The sequence below is a fragment of the Dermacentor andersoni genome, chromosome 4 (genome assembly GCF_023375885.2).
Source record: "Dermacentor andersoni chromosome 4, qqDerAnde1_hic_scaffold, whole genome shotgun sequence".
Classification (NCBI taxonomy): Eukaryota; Metazoa; Arthropoda; class Arachnida; order Ixodida; family Ixodidae; genus Dermacentor; species Dermacentor andersoni.
In genome coordinates, this window is record NC_092817.1 from 149,785,120 (window position 1) to 149,801,645 (window position 16,526).

Consider the following 16,526-nt stretch of genomic DNA (forward strand, 5'->3'; position numbering starts at 1 on the left):
ATCGGCGCCACCTCCTATGCCTTCGCGAGAGCCAAGTGGTCCGTTTCTTTGATCTTCATGGCGATCTCTGCCAACAAAGATTTCCAACGCGGTGACGCTCTTGTCAACTGTACACGGAGACAACGTTGCTCTTTCGCAAATCAAAGCAAATGTGATCGCCTTCAAGCCTAGTGTGAGACAGGGCATCATTAGAGATTTTTGGAGCCACTCAAAGCCTGATCCTTCTTTTTTTTTTTTTGTTTTTGAGTGAACGAGTCTTTCGGACTATTTCGGACCATCCAGAATAGGTGTCATCAAAAGCAACTGAGGCTGTTTGGTAGAGGCAGCAGAAATGCATTATCTGAAGCCTATTTGCAACAGGAAATGTCTGTGCCTTGGATTTTGCAAAGTGCACTGGCCTGATCTCTTATGCGTTTCTTTCCCACTCTGTCCATCTTGCAGTGATATCAAGAAGGCACGGCTACTGCTCAAGTCTGTGAGAGAGACCAACCCCAACCACCCTCCGGGTTAGTGCTTTCACAATCATACCGAAGCACAGTTAATTCTTCCTGTCTTTTATTCACTCCTTTTCATTGGCTCAGTATGCTGGAAGCAGCTTTGTGCACAGCCTTTATCAATATGGGGACACAACACCACATTTACTTTTGTGCAACAATTGCTGAGGATGTACAAATGCTCAAATATACGAATACAAATTGAACAGTGGATGTTTTAACAATTGGATTTGCGAATCGAATATTTCATTTGGTTTTTCAGGTTATAACATGCTGTCCCTAAGCTGTTAGGTCCAATTGGTCCTGCTTCATTGGGTGTCCGTGGCTAAGGTTACAGGTTGTTGCCAAATTGGCACAGATGTGTTTGCAGAGGCTATGTGACATTTGGAAAGCCGACAAACCATCTTGCCAACAAAAGTGACTGTGCAAGATGGTATTAATGCAGTTTGAGGCCTCCATCTGTACAACACACCGCACGGCAGCATCTCGTTATGGATGCCATTTGTCAATTCACATAGGTCTCTTGTAGCTTCGAGCAACCAGTCACAATACAGTCGCTAACCGATTAATCGAACACCAATAATCCAGACATGCTCGGTAATTCGGACAGCCTTGCGGCACCGCCGATGGCCCCATCGAGTTAATGTCTAAAGACAACCAATATTTTGGACAGCTGCCAGCTCTACATTTTATTATCCAGACTCTGTCCGTGGCTGTAGCGTACGCTGACTCTGCCACCATTATATCCTCTGGCAACCTTGACAAGACATCAAGTATGACCTCAGAGATTGGATGTTAGATGGTGATTCCTGAGGCCTTGCCTTGGTCGCAGCACTGCGCCTTTGAGATTGAACTGCGAATGCCAATCTTGGAGGCTTTGTGTGAATTGTGAGGTCGCATCAACATCACGATCATCACATCCATTTCGTCACGACCGTGCATGGCCCACTCTTGTTTGTTGAATTTGCCTTCTGGACAGTGTTCAGCCATTCTGTGCTTGTTTGTGTGTTTAGCATCCATTCCAGATAGCGCTCTACTGGCTCCAAGAAGTCTCTTTAGTGATGTTATCGACAGTCCATGTCAAATGGCACCAACGGTACCCTCGCAGTCCGAATGAGCCCGGCTCCACAACTGGAGAGGCTGAACTGCCGCCTACCACAACGAGCTCAAATGTGCATATCATTGATGACCTTCTAGGCTGTAGTGTGCCGATTCCTGCTGCTGTTACATTTGAAGGCTTTGCAGACGTCGACAGCACAGTCGTCGTGGGCCTAACTGAACGATGACAAAACAATTGAGCAAGTTGTCCCACCATCAAACTGCGACTCTACCTCAAATGATGATGATGTGCTGTGTGCTCTGGAGCCTTCACATGCGGATCTGACTCGAGCCTTAGCAGTCCTTGCATTGGTGTACAGTGACAACACAAAACTAGCAGAAAATACAGGTGGTCCTGGTTGCACGTAAACGGAAGTGCATGCAGCAATGAATCTTCCATTTCTTCCTTGCACAGGGGCCTTAAAAAGTAAATAAAATAATCTTTTTTGGATACATTAGCTTTTCGTGCATTCGATAGTTCAGACTTATGTACGTTTTCCTTGGAGTCCGAATAATTGCTCGTCGACCGTACTAGCTTTGCATTTACATGGCAGGTGAAAAAATGTCGCATGACACCGTCCAGGCACCTGGAGGTGGATGGAGCGTGGCCCTTCTGATTTTATAAGCTTCCGCAGGTAGCAAATGACGCTGACTCTAACAGTAAAAAGGCACCTGCTGTTTACCGCCAGTGTGCCAAACCAGGTCAGACTGCATTGCGCCAATTATGGCTGCATGGGGAGCGGGGACATTCAGTCACTGGATGGTTGGTTCGCGCTCTGCTCTGTCGCACACATTGACCGTAGTGAGCTGACGATAACACACAGAACCCACCTGCCACAGACATAGGAAAACCCTTCTGTTTTAAGGTGAAAAAGCTTGCAGACAGAGCTTCCTAAGGAATAGCAGATTCCGTGAAGCACTGTATGGCCCACTAGTATTAGACTGAATGCCTCAGTGGTATTCAGGACAGCATAACTTCCCTATTTCTTCCACTTCAGAGGGTAAAAAAGGACTTGGTATTCCATTCAAGAGACATTCTGTCAATAAAGAAACATTATTTTCCAGGCCGTCATATACGGTATCGGTACTGGCATACCTATTTGGGCTTTGCTTTAAAGTGTAAGGCTAAGTTGAAAATGAATTTTTTCAGAAAAGTCTATTCTTTTTTTCATTTATATTATTTTTTGCTTAGCTATGGGATTGATTAATCGGAAAACGTTAAACATGTAGCAGAAAAAATTATGTTACAGCGGTTTTTCTTTCAAAAGCTGTAACCACAACTGGTTCCTGTAAAAGTGAAAATGAAACTATGTACTGGTTACGCTCCATTCTTAGTCATCAATCCATTAGGCCTCATGCTTGAATGTAGCCTGAAGTGTGGATTCATTCGTACCAGAGTTGTGTGCAAATCCACCGAGCAGCTTGCAAGCATTGTGCCAGTTACAGTGTGGTTTCTTATACCTTCATGACTGTACAGCCTGGATTGCCTCGGCACGTCTTGAAGAAGTGACAGGCAAGGTCCAGACTGCGAGGAACCTGATCATGAAGGGGGGCGAAATGTGCCCCAACTCAGAGGACATCTGGCTGGAAGCTGCTAGGCTGCAGGTGATTGTATTGCTTCATTTATGTGTTTCTTCTTGGTACCGAGCACACCTCCACTGAGACAGAGGATGTGAAGGCCTAAGAATGCCTCAGAGCACAAGAGTGCAGCAACAATGAATTTTACAAATTGCTGTTGCAGTGTTTGCATGAAATGGGCCTTTATGCTTGCTTTCAGTTTTGTCCCCACATTATGTTGCATGGCAACCTGGGTATGAAAAAAAAAAAAAAAGGCCTGTGTAAAATTCAATTATTGTCTGTTCTGTAGAAAGGCAGGGGGTGCAGAAATGTAGAGGGAAAAAATTTCAAGAAAGAAATTAATTTTGGCATTTGTTAGACACTAGCACTACAGTTATTTACATGGTAATGTAATAAAAGCAGAAAGTGCTGACTTATGTGCATTTACATATGTAATAGAGCAGACACAAAACAAAAAGAAAGAATAAAAGAAACTAGAAGCCTACCCTAAACCAGGAGATTAAAAAAGAAATGAAGGGAGACTGTGAGTGCCCTGAGGTATCTTGTAAAAGATAACACGTGCTGGCTATTTGACAGCCATTGCATCGGGCCACATGCTACTCCAAGAAAGATTGCTTCGAAGGATTAACAGGAGGCTTTCCTGGTTCTGTATTTTGCAAACATCAATTATTTCTTGGTTAATACGGTAGAACTATGTGGCGAGCTGCACTGAGAGAGAGAAGCGAAGGACACTGGTCTTTTCTTCAAAAATGTTTTTTAAATGCGGGAAATAATTTTTTTTTTGTTATTTGTTCTGGAGGCAACGACGCATTGGGTTTTGTGAGCGCATGCTCCTCCCAGGCAAGTATCGTCTAGCAACGGAGCCGTGTCTCTTCCTTCTTTTGCCCTTCTTTCTGTGCACGCCTCTTCCTTTCGCGCTTCTTTTTGCGGCTGTACTAGCTACCTGTGTGGAAAAATGTAACCTCTGTACTCGGGTGCCATACGGTCACACTTTGCAGTTTCCAGACGGTGTCGTTTACGCGGGCTTGCACTTTAGGATAGTTCAGGTGTCTGCCTCGAGTGAGACAGCTGTGGCGTCCACGGGCAAGGAATGTAAAAAACAAACAGCAAGAAACATTGCGCTTTGGAGGCAACATTAAGCTACCTTTTTTGTTGGTAGTTTTCTTGACTTCACCAACTGTTTTGCGCACATCACTCTTATTATACGACGTAAAATAACAACAGCGTGGGCCAAGAGCCAATAGCGATGGTTTCGTGGATAGCTCATATGGTGACAACTTATGAACGGATGGGTTGATGGGCGGAACGGTTAGTTTTGGGGCTTCCACTATAATGACCTTTCAGAATAACAAACAATTTACTGCAGTCCTCTGAAGTTCATTATATTGAGATTTCGCTGTGTCTACAACTGAAAACTTTGGTTTTCCAAACCCATGCGTCATGGCATCCACTTTGCGCGCCTTGTCATCTACTGGCCTACTGTTTTGGCTGCAGTAAAGGATACACGAAAATCTAATAATCCCCAGATTTCAGAATATTAGTTTGTAGTACTGAGGCGTTGCTAATATGACACGTAAACTGAATAACGATTGTTAGTCAGAAACGTTCGATACTCTGAAGTTTGTAGTACATACTGAAATATTTTGGACATTGAAGCTATAAGAAGTCAGCAGAGGATTTCTGAAAAGCTTGTTAATATGAAAAGTTTGTTAATGTGTTGTTTGTGCTAGTGGGTATTCACTGTAGTTCAGGAAATCGGTTACTATTTAATTACTAATTACTACACAATGTAATTTCTGTGGCTAGAAATAAAGGTAAAAAATATTTTTTTTAAGTTTCCTTCATGTGGAGTTACGTTTGGGTTTTGTGGGGTTAAACATCTTATTCTCTCTTGTGTCCCCCACTTTCTCTGTTCCCGCTTTGCAGCCAATAGACATGGCCAAGGCAGTGATAGCACAGGCTGTGCGCCAGATCCCCAACTCAGTACGGCTCTGGATCAAGGCTGCCGATCTGGAGAGTGAGCTGAAGGCAAAGAAGAGGGTCTTTCGCAAGGTACGCTTTGTCTCTCATATGTGTAGCTGTACAGGATGCCACTAGTAGCTGTGGAAAAAAGAAAGGATGGAAGTTGGGGGACAGTGCAACTATCACTGTGAAGGGTAATGGTAGGCATGACCTTAAAACGGGCGTTGCTCACTTTAGTCAGAGACATAATCTTTGATTTCACCTTAGTCTGTGTGCAGAACCCAGCTCCACATAAATCCAGTTGAACCTCGGTGACACTTTTCCAGTTCATTATGTTTTCCCAGCTCTTACACTCTGAAAAACTGGTCCCGTTTAGTTCCCAAAGAATCATGGGTATACAGTTAAAATTCTCCTTTTTGGTTGTTTGGTCCGCAGACTGCAATGGCAGTCCCCGAACACAGTCACCGAGGTGATGACTGTCGTGGTGTCGTAATGCAGAAGGTGGCCAAGTGTAAGCAGGCCATCGTGACGTTTTTAACACTTGCTCCAGTTTGCTCATTAGTCTTTTGTGCTGCTACATTGAGCCTCACAATGAGTAGCAGCACAGGAGGTGACCGAGCGAGCCATAACGAGTACCAAAACTTGAATGCCCTGCTCAGACGTGGCCACCTTCTGCATCCTGATATCTTGACAAAGAACCGAAACTGTCTCTAAAAAAGCTATAATATTAAATAATTTAGGGTGCTTTGAGGCTTCCCAGTATTTTTTCTAGAGTTTAGAGTCCCGGATCTTCATCTAAGAGTTGAAAACATAGTGTCACTACCCCCTAAGGCAATGTACAACACTGTAATAGTGACAGGCAGTGCGACAACCTTTTGTTATAACACCCTCTGCACAGGCCTTGGAAAGCATTCCAAACTCTGTGCGTCTGTGGAAGGCAGCCGTGGAGCTGGAGGAGCCAGAGGATGCCTGCATCTTGCTCAGCCGTGCCGTCGAGTGCTGCCCCACCAGTGTTGAGCTGTGGCTGGCCCTGGCCCGACTCGAGAACTACGAAAATGCCCGAAAGGTATTGGGAGACCTTCTCGTCCTGCATGCAAATGCTGTCTGATTTTGTGTATTAAAGCAAAGCCTTCTTTTTCTACTTTCTCGGGTTTGGCTTGGCTGCCTGGTTAGTGGGTCAGTTGCTATTTTGGCGGGTATATTTGGGGACATACATGCAAAGGTTATATGTAGGGGTGTCCGAATACTGAATAGTAGATTTCGAATCGAATGTCGAACCAAATTAAGAAAAAAGAAGCCTAACCGAATATCGAATAGAAAAAGAAATTCACAAAATTTAATGCTTACAAATTTTGGGCATAAAAAATGTGCCACTGCACATGACTGGGAGTCTCCTCGCACTGTGTAACAAGAATGTATCAAGGTATCAATAACATAAGTACATAGAAATCAAGATACACTGTATGGTCTACGCTTATTAAAGGCATCCTCTGGTGGTCAAAATTAATCTGGAGTCCCCCAATATGGCATGCCTCGTAGTAAAATCATGTTTTGCACGTAAATCCCCAGAATTCAATTCAATATTCCAATACTGATTATACAGCTCAGTTCTAGTACATATGTGAAGGTCTGGAAAATACTTTCTTTATAAATTTAATTTCTTTTGAATAGAATCAAGTGCTTTTTTTCCCTCTGAAACTAAGGAATTAGTGATGTTCTGTTGTACTCAATACCAAAGAGATTCTCTGTTTAACAGTGGGCCTGTGTTTTGTGGCAATATTTTATTTATTGCATAGACTTGTTTTCCAGTTTCTCTCCAAAAATATGGAAGGGCTATCCAAACTTTACGGCGGGTAGATTATCGTAAGGCCAATCTGCATGACACAGAAAAAGATTGTGCGTCGCGTGACTCGATCACCGCTGGCACCGACGCTAAAGAGCAGGCGTCATCTGCGCCGTTTCAGTGTTAGGTTCAGCGTGATTTGCCACCTGTCAAAGAATCTCAAATCTAGAGATTCGCGGCAAGGTAGTTCGATGCTTGCTACTACCACCCCCCTTTCCCATCCTCCTCCTTGTTTATCTGCCGTCTCTAGCCTTCATTTGCGAGGCAGTTTGTCGGCTTTCTGAGTGTCGTGCGGCTGCTGCAAATGGATCTGCGTCGACTCCGTGCAGATCTGCATCAATTTGGCATTAACAGTCTGCTACTGCGTCAGCCGGGGTGACCTGTCCACGATGCGCTCGGCGTTTCATTTGCGCTGAAAACGAAGTGAAATGCTCACTTGGGAGGCATATCATGCACAAGGGGCTCCGCGGCTCGCACGACATGTGGCATTGTGCAGGTCTCTAGCTCGAATACATTGAATATTTGAAAAATTAAATAGCAGATGTTCAATTTGCAAATCAAATTATTTGAACGTTCACTATTTCATTTGATTCAGTGATATTAGATATTGGCATTCCTCTAGTTATATGAAAGTACCCGTGAAGTGACTTATATAATCCTTAAGAAAGGAAACCGAAGGCCCAATTTTTATTAGTCATATCATAGGAAGCAAAAAAACAAAGACAGCAAAGGGAAATTACATGTATTTAAGAATTGAATTAAAGAAATTTTGAATTAATGGAAATGAAAGTGGATGAATAAACAATTGGCCGCAGGTGGGGCACCAACCCACTTGTTCGCATTATCCGAGGGATGCTCTTACCAGTTCAGCTACCACAGCGCCATTTTCCAATCCACTTTCTCCTTTTTCCTGGGGTATTTATGTTTATCTACTAGAAGTAAGTCTTGGTGTGTTGGCCAGTGCCACACCTCACTGCCTTGACAGAGGATGGGGAATTTCCTTTTTTGTTGCAGGCACCACATGTACGAGATCTTTTTGTGTGAAGGCAGCTGGTTAATAAACCCAGACAAGCTACCTGAAGGCATCAATGCTGCCAGATTCGAGGCCTCGCTATGTAATGAATGAGAAGAAAGCGGGGGCCCGATTTTGATTACTCGTATCATAAGAAGCCAACAAACAGACACACCAAGGACAGCATAGGGGAAATTACATGTGCTTATTAATTGAATTATAGAAATGATAAATCAATGTGGCATTTGCAAGTCATTACGCCGAATCTTGAGTTTCGGAGTCGTATTGAAGCAAGAGGCAGAAGAAGCATTTGCTCCCACAGCAGGCAATACTGTCAGCCACCATGGCAGCATGGATACAAAAGCTTCGCAAGCTTTGCTTCGTGTTGCCAACTTGAAGATATAGTTGGGACAGCATGAAATCGTATCTTTGGTTTTCCATTTTCAGGTCAAACAAAATTTTTTTTTTCATTGAAATGAATCCTTTCCATTTGCCTGATGATTTGGAAAATTTTACCGTCCTTTCTGTGTAAGGAAAATCCACCGGCGACTGTATTTATTTGCATAAATAGTCGAATGTAAATATAATGAAATTTTGATATAACAAAGTGCCGGTTTGTTATATTGAGGTCTAACTGTTCTGTGCTGTTCAGATACATTTCCTGTTGCCACTGTCCCTTCTCATTAGTCTGCTGTCTCGACAGTGTATATTGAAATATTTTATATGCTGGAGAAAGTTTTCAGTTGTAGATACAGTGAAATCTCAGTATAATGAATTTTGTGGGACAATGTGCACATATAATGTGTATGTGCGCATTGTTTAACTTTCTTCAGGGACCGTTCTTCTCTGGCTAAGAACTGTTGCAGAGTTAACATGTACCTGAAATTCTACATGTTCAGTTCTTCTCATTTGTCTTTCCTTGACAGGTGCTGAACAAAGCGCGAGAAAACATTCCCACTGACCGGCAGATTTGGATCACAGCTGCGAAGCTGGAAGAGGCCAATGGGAACACACACATGGTTGAAAAGATCATTGATCGAGGTGAGACGCCAATGCCTTGGTTGCTTGTTAGCAGCTGTAGTTAGGAAGTTTACTCTTCTATGGTTACTCTGCTAAGGCAACATGGTGCTTCCAGTCAGAGTACAGTCAGCGTCCAATTTTTCGCACTCCCGAGGAACCGCGAAAACATCAGTAAAATTGGGCAGTTCTAAAAACACGAATGCATGCCTTTAACCTGCCCTAAAGTGTTCAAATTGCCACAGCCACATGCAGAATAGCTTAAAAGGTCTGCCAGTACATCTATTAGGCATCTGAGTGCTTGTACTGTGACAGAATACGCCGGGTCCACGACGGGAGCCAGCCACAATGCTCTCTGGCTTGGTGTCGAAATGATGTTAATGTTAATGTGGCTTCACCCTTCCAAGTGCACTCTGCATTTGCGCTTGGAGGCTATTCTGATCTCTTAGGCTCGTTCTTCTGCCTGGCCGACCTACAGCCGTGATTACCCTACAAAATATGCAGACACTATGTGTTAGTCGATACATACGCAATAAGCTGGTATGATTTATTCTGATACAAAACGCATTATGTTCAATGGCCACTGAGTTGGGCATTTCACTTTACTACTTTCGAAACTAAATTACTGTTTAGGCGGGTACAGTTTAAGAAGGTTTTACTGTACTCTGGTTAGAACTCTCCATCACAGACTTCATACTGACAGCAAGGACAGGAGTTGTGACAGATCTTGTCTCTGGAAAATATAATGGTAGTGAGTGGAGCCATCACAGCGCTTAAGTATTGTAGTTCTAGAGACTGCATGAATAATTTTTTGATACAAAAGTATCAAATGGTCCCTTGAGTGATAAAGCTGGCGTCTGTAATCTGCAACAGCGAAACAGCACCTAAAGTCCCATTGGCTGCTATGCCACATCACGACGCGACGTCGCGAGTGCGTCTCGATGGAGTTTTCGTTGGCTACGACGCCACGTCACAAGCATGCCTCAATGGAGTTCCCATTGGCTACGACGCCACGTCACGAGCGCGCCTCGATGGAATTCCCATTGGCTACAACGTGACGTCACGAGCGCACCTCGATAGAGTTCCTAATGGCTACAACGCCACGTCAGAAGCCCGCCTCGATGGAGTTCCCATTGGCTACGATGCCAGGTCACAAGCTTGCCTTGACTGAGTTCCCGTTGGCTACGATGCCAGGTCACAAGCTTGCCTCGACTGAGTTCCCATTGGCTACAACACATCACGAGCACACCTCGATGGAGTTCCCTTTGGCTGTGATGCCATGCCACGAGTGTGCTATGACAGAGCAGAGCAGGTGAAAGGGAACACTTGCTGCTGCAATAGCGCGCCAGATGTTACGGAGCAGAGCAGGCGAAAGGGAACACCTGTACTGCTGTGATAGCACATCAGATATTGCTTAAGGGGAGAGGGCATCGTTGCGACGCCATGTCATCCTCACTCTCAGAAGCCTGCGTTGTCTGTGCAAACTCTTGCCTGCATTATTTAACTGAGCTTCGATAAGGCTAAATCAAAATGTGCCAAAGGTCTCAATGCTCTCGCTTGCCCTCGAGGAGTTCATACCTCGAAGGACAGCTCAGTGAAGTTCAACTGGATATTAATGCTTTCGCATTCACAACTCATAAGTGCTTAGGTGTTCTCGAATTTTTTTTTTTTACTCTTCTTGTGCGCATAAATTTTTTGTATACTTTCCTATGCGAATAATTTTATTTTTCTTCTCTGCTTGTACATGTGAAATTTTTTGCATGTTCCCCTGTGTGATCAATCCATACATACTGTATTTTTGCGCATATAACTTGCACCAAAAATGTGAAAAATTTGACATTAATGTCTGGGTGTGGGTTAAAAACCTTACCATGAGCGTGGTCTCACGGTGCATGCAGCTGTGAAGCCACACCTCAAGGCAACATAAATTGCGATTTGCTCCGTCATGGGATACAGCATAGCGGAAACTGAAGATTGTCAGCATCATTGAAAAGGGGGGGAACAGAGCTGCTGGCTAGAAATACAATGTGCATAAATTGTGCACCTGTGAATGGCGACTGTTTTTTGGAAAGCTTTGAGCGTTGCTGTGCGCAGTTGTTTCCATGCGTCATGCGCACTTTCTTTTAAATTTCCTGGCTGTTGTAATTGAGGTGTGGGTTATATTTGGCAAAATATGGTAACCATTCCCATGCTCTAGTATAGGAGCAAGGCCACGCACACCGCTATTTGGTGCATCGTTCTTGCACTATCTTGCTGCAGCAGCACTAACAGAATATGTAAAATATGTGTCAGTACCATGTCGTGCTGCTTAAAGATGAATTGCCTCCAAGTGGCTTGCATACCAGTTGAAAGTGAACAATGACACCCTGTAGCAGATGCTCGCCGCTTCTCACATGCTAACCAAGTGCAGGCAGCCCTTGGTTTCACCACAGCAGTGCCGCAGTATGGCTGCTCACCACAAATGCCTCTAACATAGGCTGCCACTTTGGCCACTCTCCCAAAATATTTCTACTACATTCTATCGGTGTCCAGCTGCTGAAGTAAAAGCTTTCTACAAAAAATTCTGATACGCCTTTACATCAATAAACTGGCACTTAGTAAACCAAATAAAAAAAAATACAATTCTTTAATTACAAAGGTGAGAAAAACACAAGTCATCAGAGATCTAATTAGAGCATTCCTGGCATCAAGGCGACACTTTCGGTCCCAAATCGAATGCAGATGAGTTCCGTGAACCCATTTGACTGAAAATATTGTTTTGAACAAATGTCATCACATTTTTTTTGTGTGTGTGAAAGCAAATAAGTGATATGAAGGAATGTAATTAGTTGTAAATTACGTTAGATTTGCAGCGTGACTGGGGTATTACTCAAGCGCTGAATGTGCTCTTGCCCCAAGAAGACGCACCCATGGGCGATCACACCCACATCACATGCAGTGACAGATGAGATACGTGTCTTTCAGTTAGTTTTCTCATGTTTGCAATTCATTCTGGCATGTCCTGTTGCAAAACATGCTAAGACCGCGTGCATGCCGGCCTGTGCAGCGATTGCATCCCTGCGTGCCAATGGTGTGGAGATCAACCGTGAGCAGTGGTTCAAGGACGCTGTCGAGTGCGAGAAGTCCCAGTCGATCCTTACCTGCCAAGCAATCATCCGCTGTGTGGTGGGAATCGGCGTCGAGGACGAGGACCGCAAGCACACCTGGATGGAGGATGCCGAGGCGGTATGCTAGCTCTAGCCCGCCTTGGGTGCCCCATCATCAGCCTGGCTACGCCCACTGCAGGGCAAAGGCCTCTCCCATACTTCTCCAACTACCCCGGTCATGTACTAATTGCGGCCATGTTGTCCCTGCAAACTTCTTAATCTCATCCGCCCACCTAACTTTCTGCCGCCCCCTGCTACGCTTCCTTTGGAATCCAGTCCCTAACCCTTAATGACCATCGGTTATCTTCCCTCCTCATTACATGTCCTGCCCATGCCCATTTCTTTTTCTTGATTTCAACTAAGGCGTCATTAACTCGCGTTTGTTCCCTCACCCAATCTGCTCTTTTCTTATCCCTTAACGTTACACCCATCATTCTTCTTTCTGCACTGGTACGAGCCTCTGCATTTGAAGGAGTGTAAGCTTGGGCTTGTTTCCATTCCATTTTAGCCAGGTAGTGCACAAAAGAACACAGACAGCATAGTAGATTCACTGTGTGTGTGTTTTGCAAAGTACTTGAAGGTACCCCTCACCAGGCCACATAGAAATTTTTTTTTTATACGCTGGAAGGTGTTACGCGCCCTCTAGGGAGCGTTCTACTCCAAGAATTTTTCAGATTTCAGTGCCGCGAACCCATGATTTCAGGAGGCAAGCATCCCCGCCAACATAGACACTCTTTTCACTTGCCCCATCTAGCCTCCGCAAGCGAAATTCCTTCTCTGCGTCCTCCCGTACCGGAGCTCAAGGATTGGGTGACGCATATGTCACAGGCCCCGGCTTTCTTTATTTTTTGTTTGCTCGCTTTTTTGCTGGGTGGCGCACTACTGCTGAAGATGGTGCACTGGGCACAAAAACACCCGTCTAGAGGTATAATTCAGCGCTACATGAAGACCGATGCACACACAAGCGGATCACAGAGCATGATCGCGCGCTGGAACACGTTAGAAAATGACATACCGTATTTACTTGAATTTAGGCCGGCCCGATTCTAAGCCGACCCCAAAAGTCTGAAGCCAGAAAAAAAAAAAAAAGGAAATCTCGAATGTAGGTTGAACAAAAAAGCGAGGACAGCGTACACAAAATGAAAACACCATTTGTTGAATAATAAACATGCTAAGCTCATTCTATGTCATCATCGCTGCTAATCTCGTCGCTATCTTCCTTATTACTGTTATCTTCAAACAGTAAATGCCATCCGCGTTGCGGTGCACACAAAAAGCATCTCCCATTGTCCCCTCCAACGACGGACTTTTTTCTCATCGATGTCGAAGTCCTGCCCGGATGGAACGTCTGACGATGCTTCTGCAGCTAGCACAACTTCATTATGCTGTTGGTGTGTTTTATTTTTTCTAAACTTTAATTCATCTGTTGAAGCAACAGATTACACAAATAGCAGATGTTGCCTTGAATAATTCTCGAAATCACGTGCCACTATGAGCGACGTCACAGCACAGACATGTACGTATTCGCACTTTTGCATATATGTCACCTCTCTGGCTGGGAGCGAGGTGCCCACCAAGAGAAGGGCAAACGGTGTTTGGATTGAAGTTTCACCTCTTTCCACAGTGTGTGGAGATGTAATACTTAGCAGACGTGATTCTTAGTGCGCATTGTATGCACTGCTCTTGTCAGCTCAGTATGGCCAGACCTGGTGAGGGGCCCTTTAAGCACTTCGTTTTGCATCTTTTGAACAGTTTTTTTTTTTTTTGTCCTAGTTGGCTCTGCATTTATCGTACCTAATTATTCTATCTTGAATATTATGGAAGCACGGAGTGAGAGATAGGCCAGCATTGGTGTGCCCCTTTTGTGCCTTAGCGTTATTTTTGCAGGGAGAAGTCTTCTCTGTTTTGCTGCAAAACGTTACTTCCGGCTGTTGATCCCAAAAGCCACATCTGGTCAGAAATTTCTGCTACAGTAACCTGGAAATTTACTCTTTCAGAGGCTTATAAGTGGTAACTTTTAAGTGTTATAACCCTTGAAATGCATTTTCAGGTACGTGTGCCTACAGAAGATTGAAATTTAAAATCAAAGATGCATAATCTAGATTTGAATTTATTTCAAGTGCGAAGAAAATTTGCATCTGAAGTTCTCCTAGTGAAAAGGAAAGCTTACAAAAGAAAATTATGTTTATAATTTCAAGGTGATGTAGGGGTCAAGAGGAGGAAGCTTTAGCTCAGGCGCTCCTATCTAAATACATCAGAACAAAGAAATTGTTTTAATCAAGTTTGTTACATTTCAAAGGAATTTAAATGTAACTAAGAAGTGAATTTTCAATTTATGCCATCAATTCTTTAGAAAAATTATTGAAAGCTGCAAGATTAAAAATAAAGAAAAGCTCACATATAAAGTTTGCAACTCCCTATCTCCGCCATGAAAAATGATATTACAACTTCGTTAAGTGCACCTGTTAGTAAATATAAAGTGGACAAAACTGAAGTAATATACACTACTAACAGGGGCGTAGCCAGGGGGGGGGGGGGGGGGGGGGGCTTATGGGGCATCAGCCCCCCCCCCCCCCCCCCCCCCCCCCCCCCGAAATTTTTTCGTGCTGTCCATGCACCGCCGACAAAAGCAACCCCCGGCGCCGGAAATCATTCTGGATTTTGTCTAGAGCGTCTTTTTCACGCTCGAAAAGCCATTTCACCGCGAAAATTGCGAACTCGGGCTGAATTTCGTGGCAACGCCCACGCACCGGGAGTCACATAACGCAAGCAGCCCCATCCGAGCACAAAGTTTCAAGGATGTTTTCATAGCGAACGGGCTCGCCGCGGCATTTCGCAGAGGCCGCGGAATCTACACTCTATCATGGAATTTACGGAGCGCGTGGATATCAATTCCGAAACTTTATGGGTATAAAGTTCTCATAAACTTTTGATGTGAAAGGTGCATTGACATTTCCAAACGTGCTTTAGATTTTCAGTTGCGGAACTTTGTAAGTTTAATGCTCCCATAAATATTTGATGCCAAAGGTGCATTGACTTTTCCAAAGTCGCACATCGGGCCATACAACGAGACAAGCCAAATGACCACGCTATCAGACAAGTTGACAAAGCCCGTAGCGAGGCCCGATGAGACGAAGCGTTGTGGTAGTTCATTCGTGCCGTCATGCCACATAAAAAAAGTATATTTTTTTTCACCTGCGCCAAAGCATCCAGTGAAGACACTAAAGCCAGCCAAGGCAACTACGTTCTTATTTATTTTTTCTACTTTGACTTTTAATCGCGAGGACACATTGAGCCTCTTCAATTTTTTTGTGCACGCTCCCCTACCCGCGCGCCGCCAGAGCCAGTCAGAGCGCATGCGTTTTTCTCGTGTTGCCCCGACCACCGCGCGGCGCCCTTCGGTGCGAGTTCGCTTTTCTCTGGCCGAGTGCATTTTCGCCTGGCAGAGCCTTGGACGCTTTCTAGCTAGCAGACGAGAAAAAGAAACAATGGTCGCTTGAGCGCAACCTCTCCAGAAAGTCTTGTCTCGCCGGTGTAGGATACCGAGCAGTATGCGCATGGTTCTTGGTGGACCAAGCGTCTCGTGTTTTCTTCGATATTCCTTTAATAGCCATATCAGTTGCCCAAAGTAGGCATTCTATTGTGACCAACATACTTCGCGTTTTTTTTTTCATTACGGTGCCGCCGCCCCACAAAAGGAAAGAAAGAAAGCGTTGTTGCGATGCAGCGACTTGTCGCATGGTGAAAGTGCTATTTTGTTTCTTCTTTTGCGGAAAGTAATGGGCCATGGGACGCTTCAGCTGCCGGATAGTCTTATTATATTATTGCGATAGCAATTATATGGACACTCTAGGTGCATTCCTGCCATCGCCGTCGCTCTCATGTTCCGCATAAAGTCGAAGTGCGATCGTGACCCCGCGCCGCACGCTGCATGTGCGAGTGGAAGCGGGGGGAATGGGTGAGCCGACGATAGTGGCTCAGTCTTGTGTGCGCAAGGGAGAAAAGTGAGGAGTAAGCGCGCCGCCTTCCGTCGCGCGCGATACATCGGGGGGAGTGGATGGGGGCAGGATCTAGGATTCTGTGAATCTGTGATTGCGCAACATGTTTATTTGCCTTGTTTGACGCATTATATACCGTGACTTCTTCTTAGATACGTAGATTTATTGGAGACTTACTTATACGTATGTTTAAATATCTTGTTGCGAGGTTTTGTGTATACGTGCAGTGAACTTCGGTTCCAGTGGCACTTTTTTGCCCTTATACAAGCTGTATCTTCGCATTTGTATATTCCATTGCATCTTCGCATCTCTAATGTACGAGGGCGAGTCAAATGAAAGTGAGCCTACCCACCCCGTGCAATTATGGTTCTGTTCATT

General features: G+C 44.5%; 1 protein-coding gene across 1 annotated transcript in view; it reads left to right on the forward strand.

Moving 5' to 3' along the window:
• Prp6 (pre-mRNA processing factor 6) overlaps positions 1 to 16,526 on the forward strand; it is a 58,120-nt gene that overhangs the window by 24,515 nt on the left and 17,079 nt on the right. The window contains exons 10-15 of the mRNA XM_050185018.3: positions 442 to 506; positions 3,070 to 3,197; positions 5,097 to 5,222; positions 6,031 to 6,198; positions 8,914 to 9,028; positions 12,051 to 12,229. Coding sequence (XP_050040975.1) covers positions 442 to 506; positions 3,070 to 3,197; positions 5,097 to 5,222; positions 6,031 to 6,198; positions 8,914 to 9,028; positions 12,051 to 12,229 — 781 coding nt within the window. The remainder of the gene's footprint in view (positions 1 to 441; positions 507 to 3,069; positions 3,198 to 5,096; positions 5,223 to 6,030; positions 6,199 to 8,913; positions 9,029 to 12,050; positions 12,230 to 16,526) is intronic.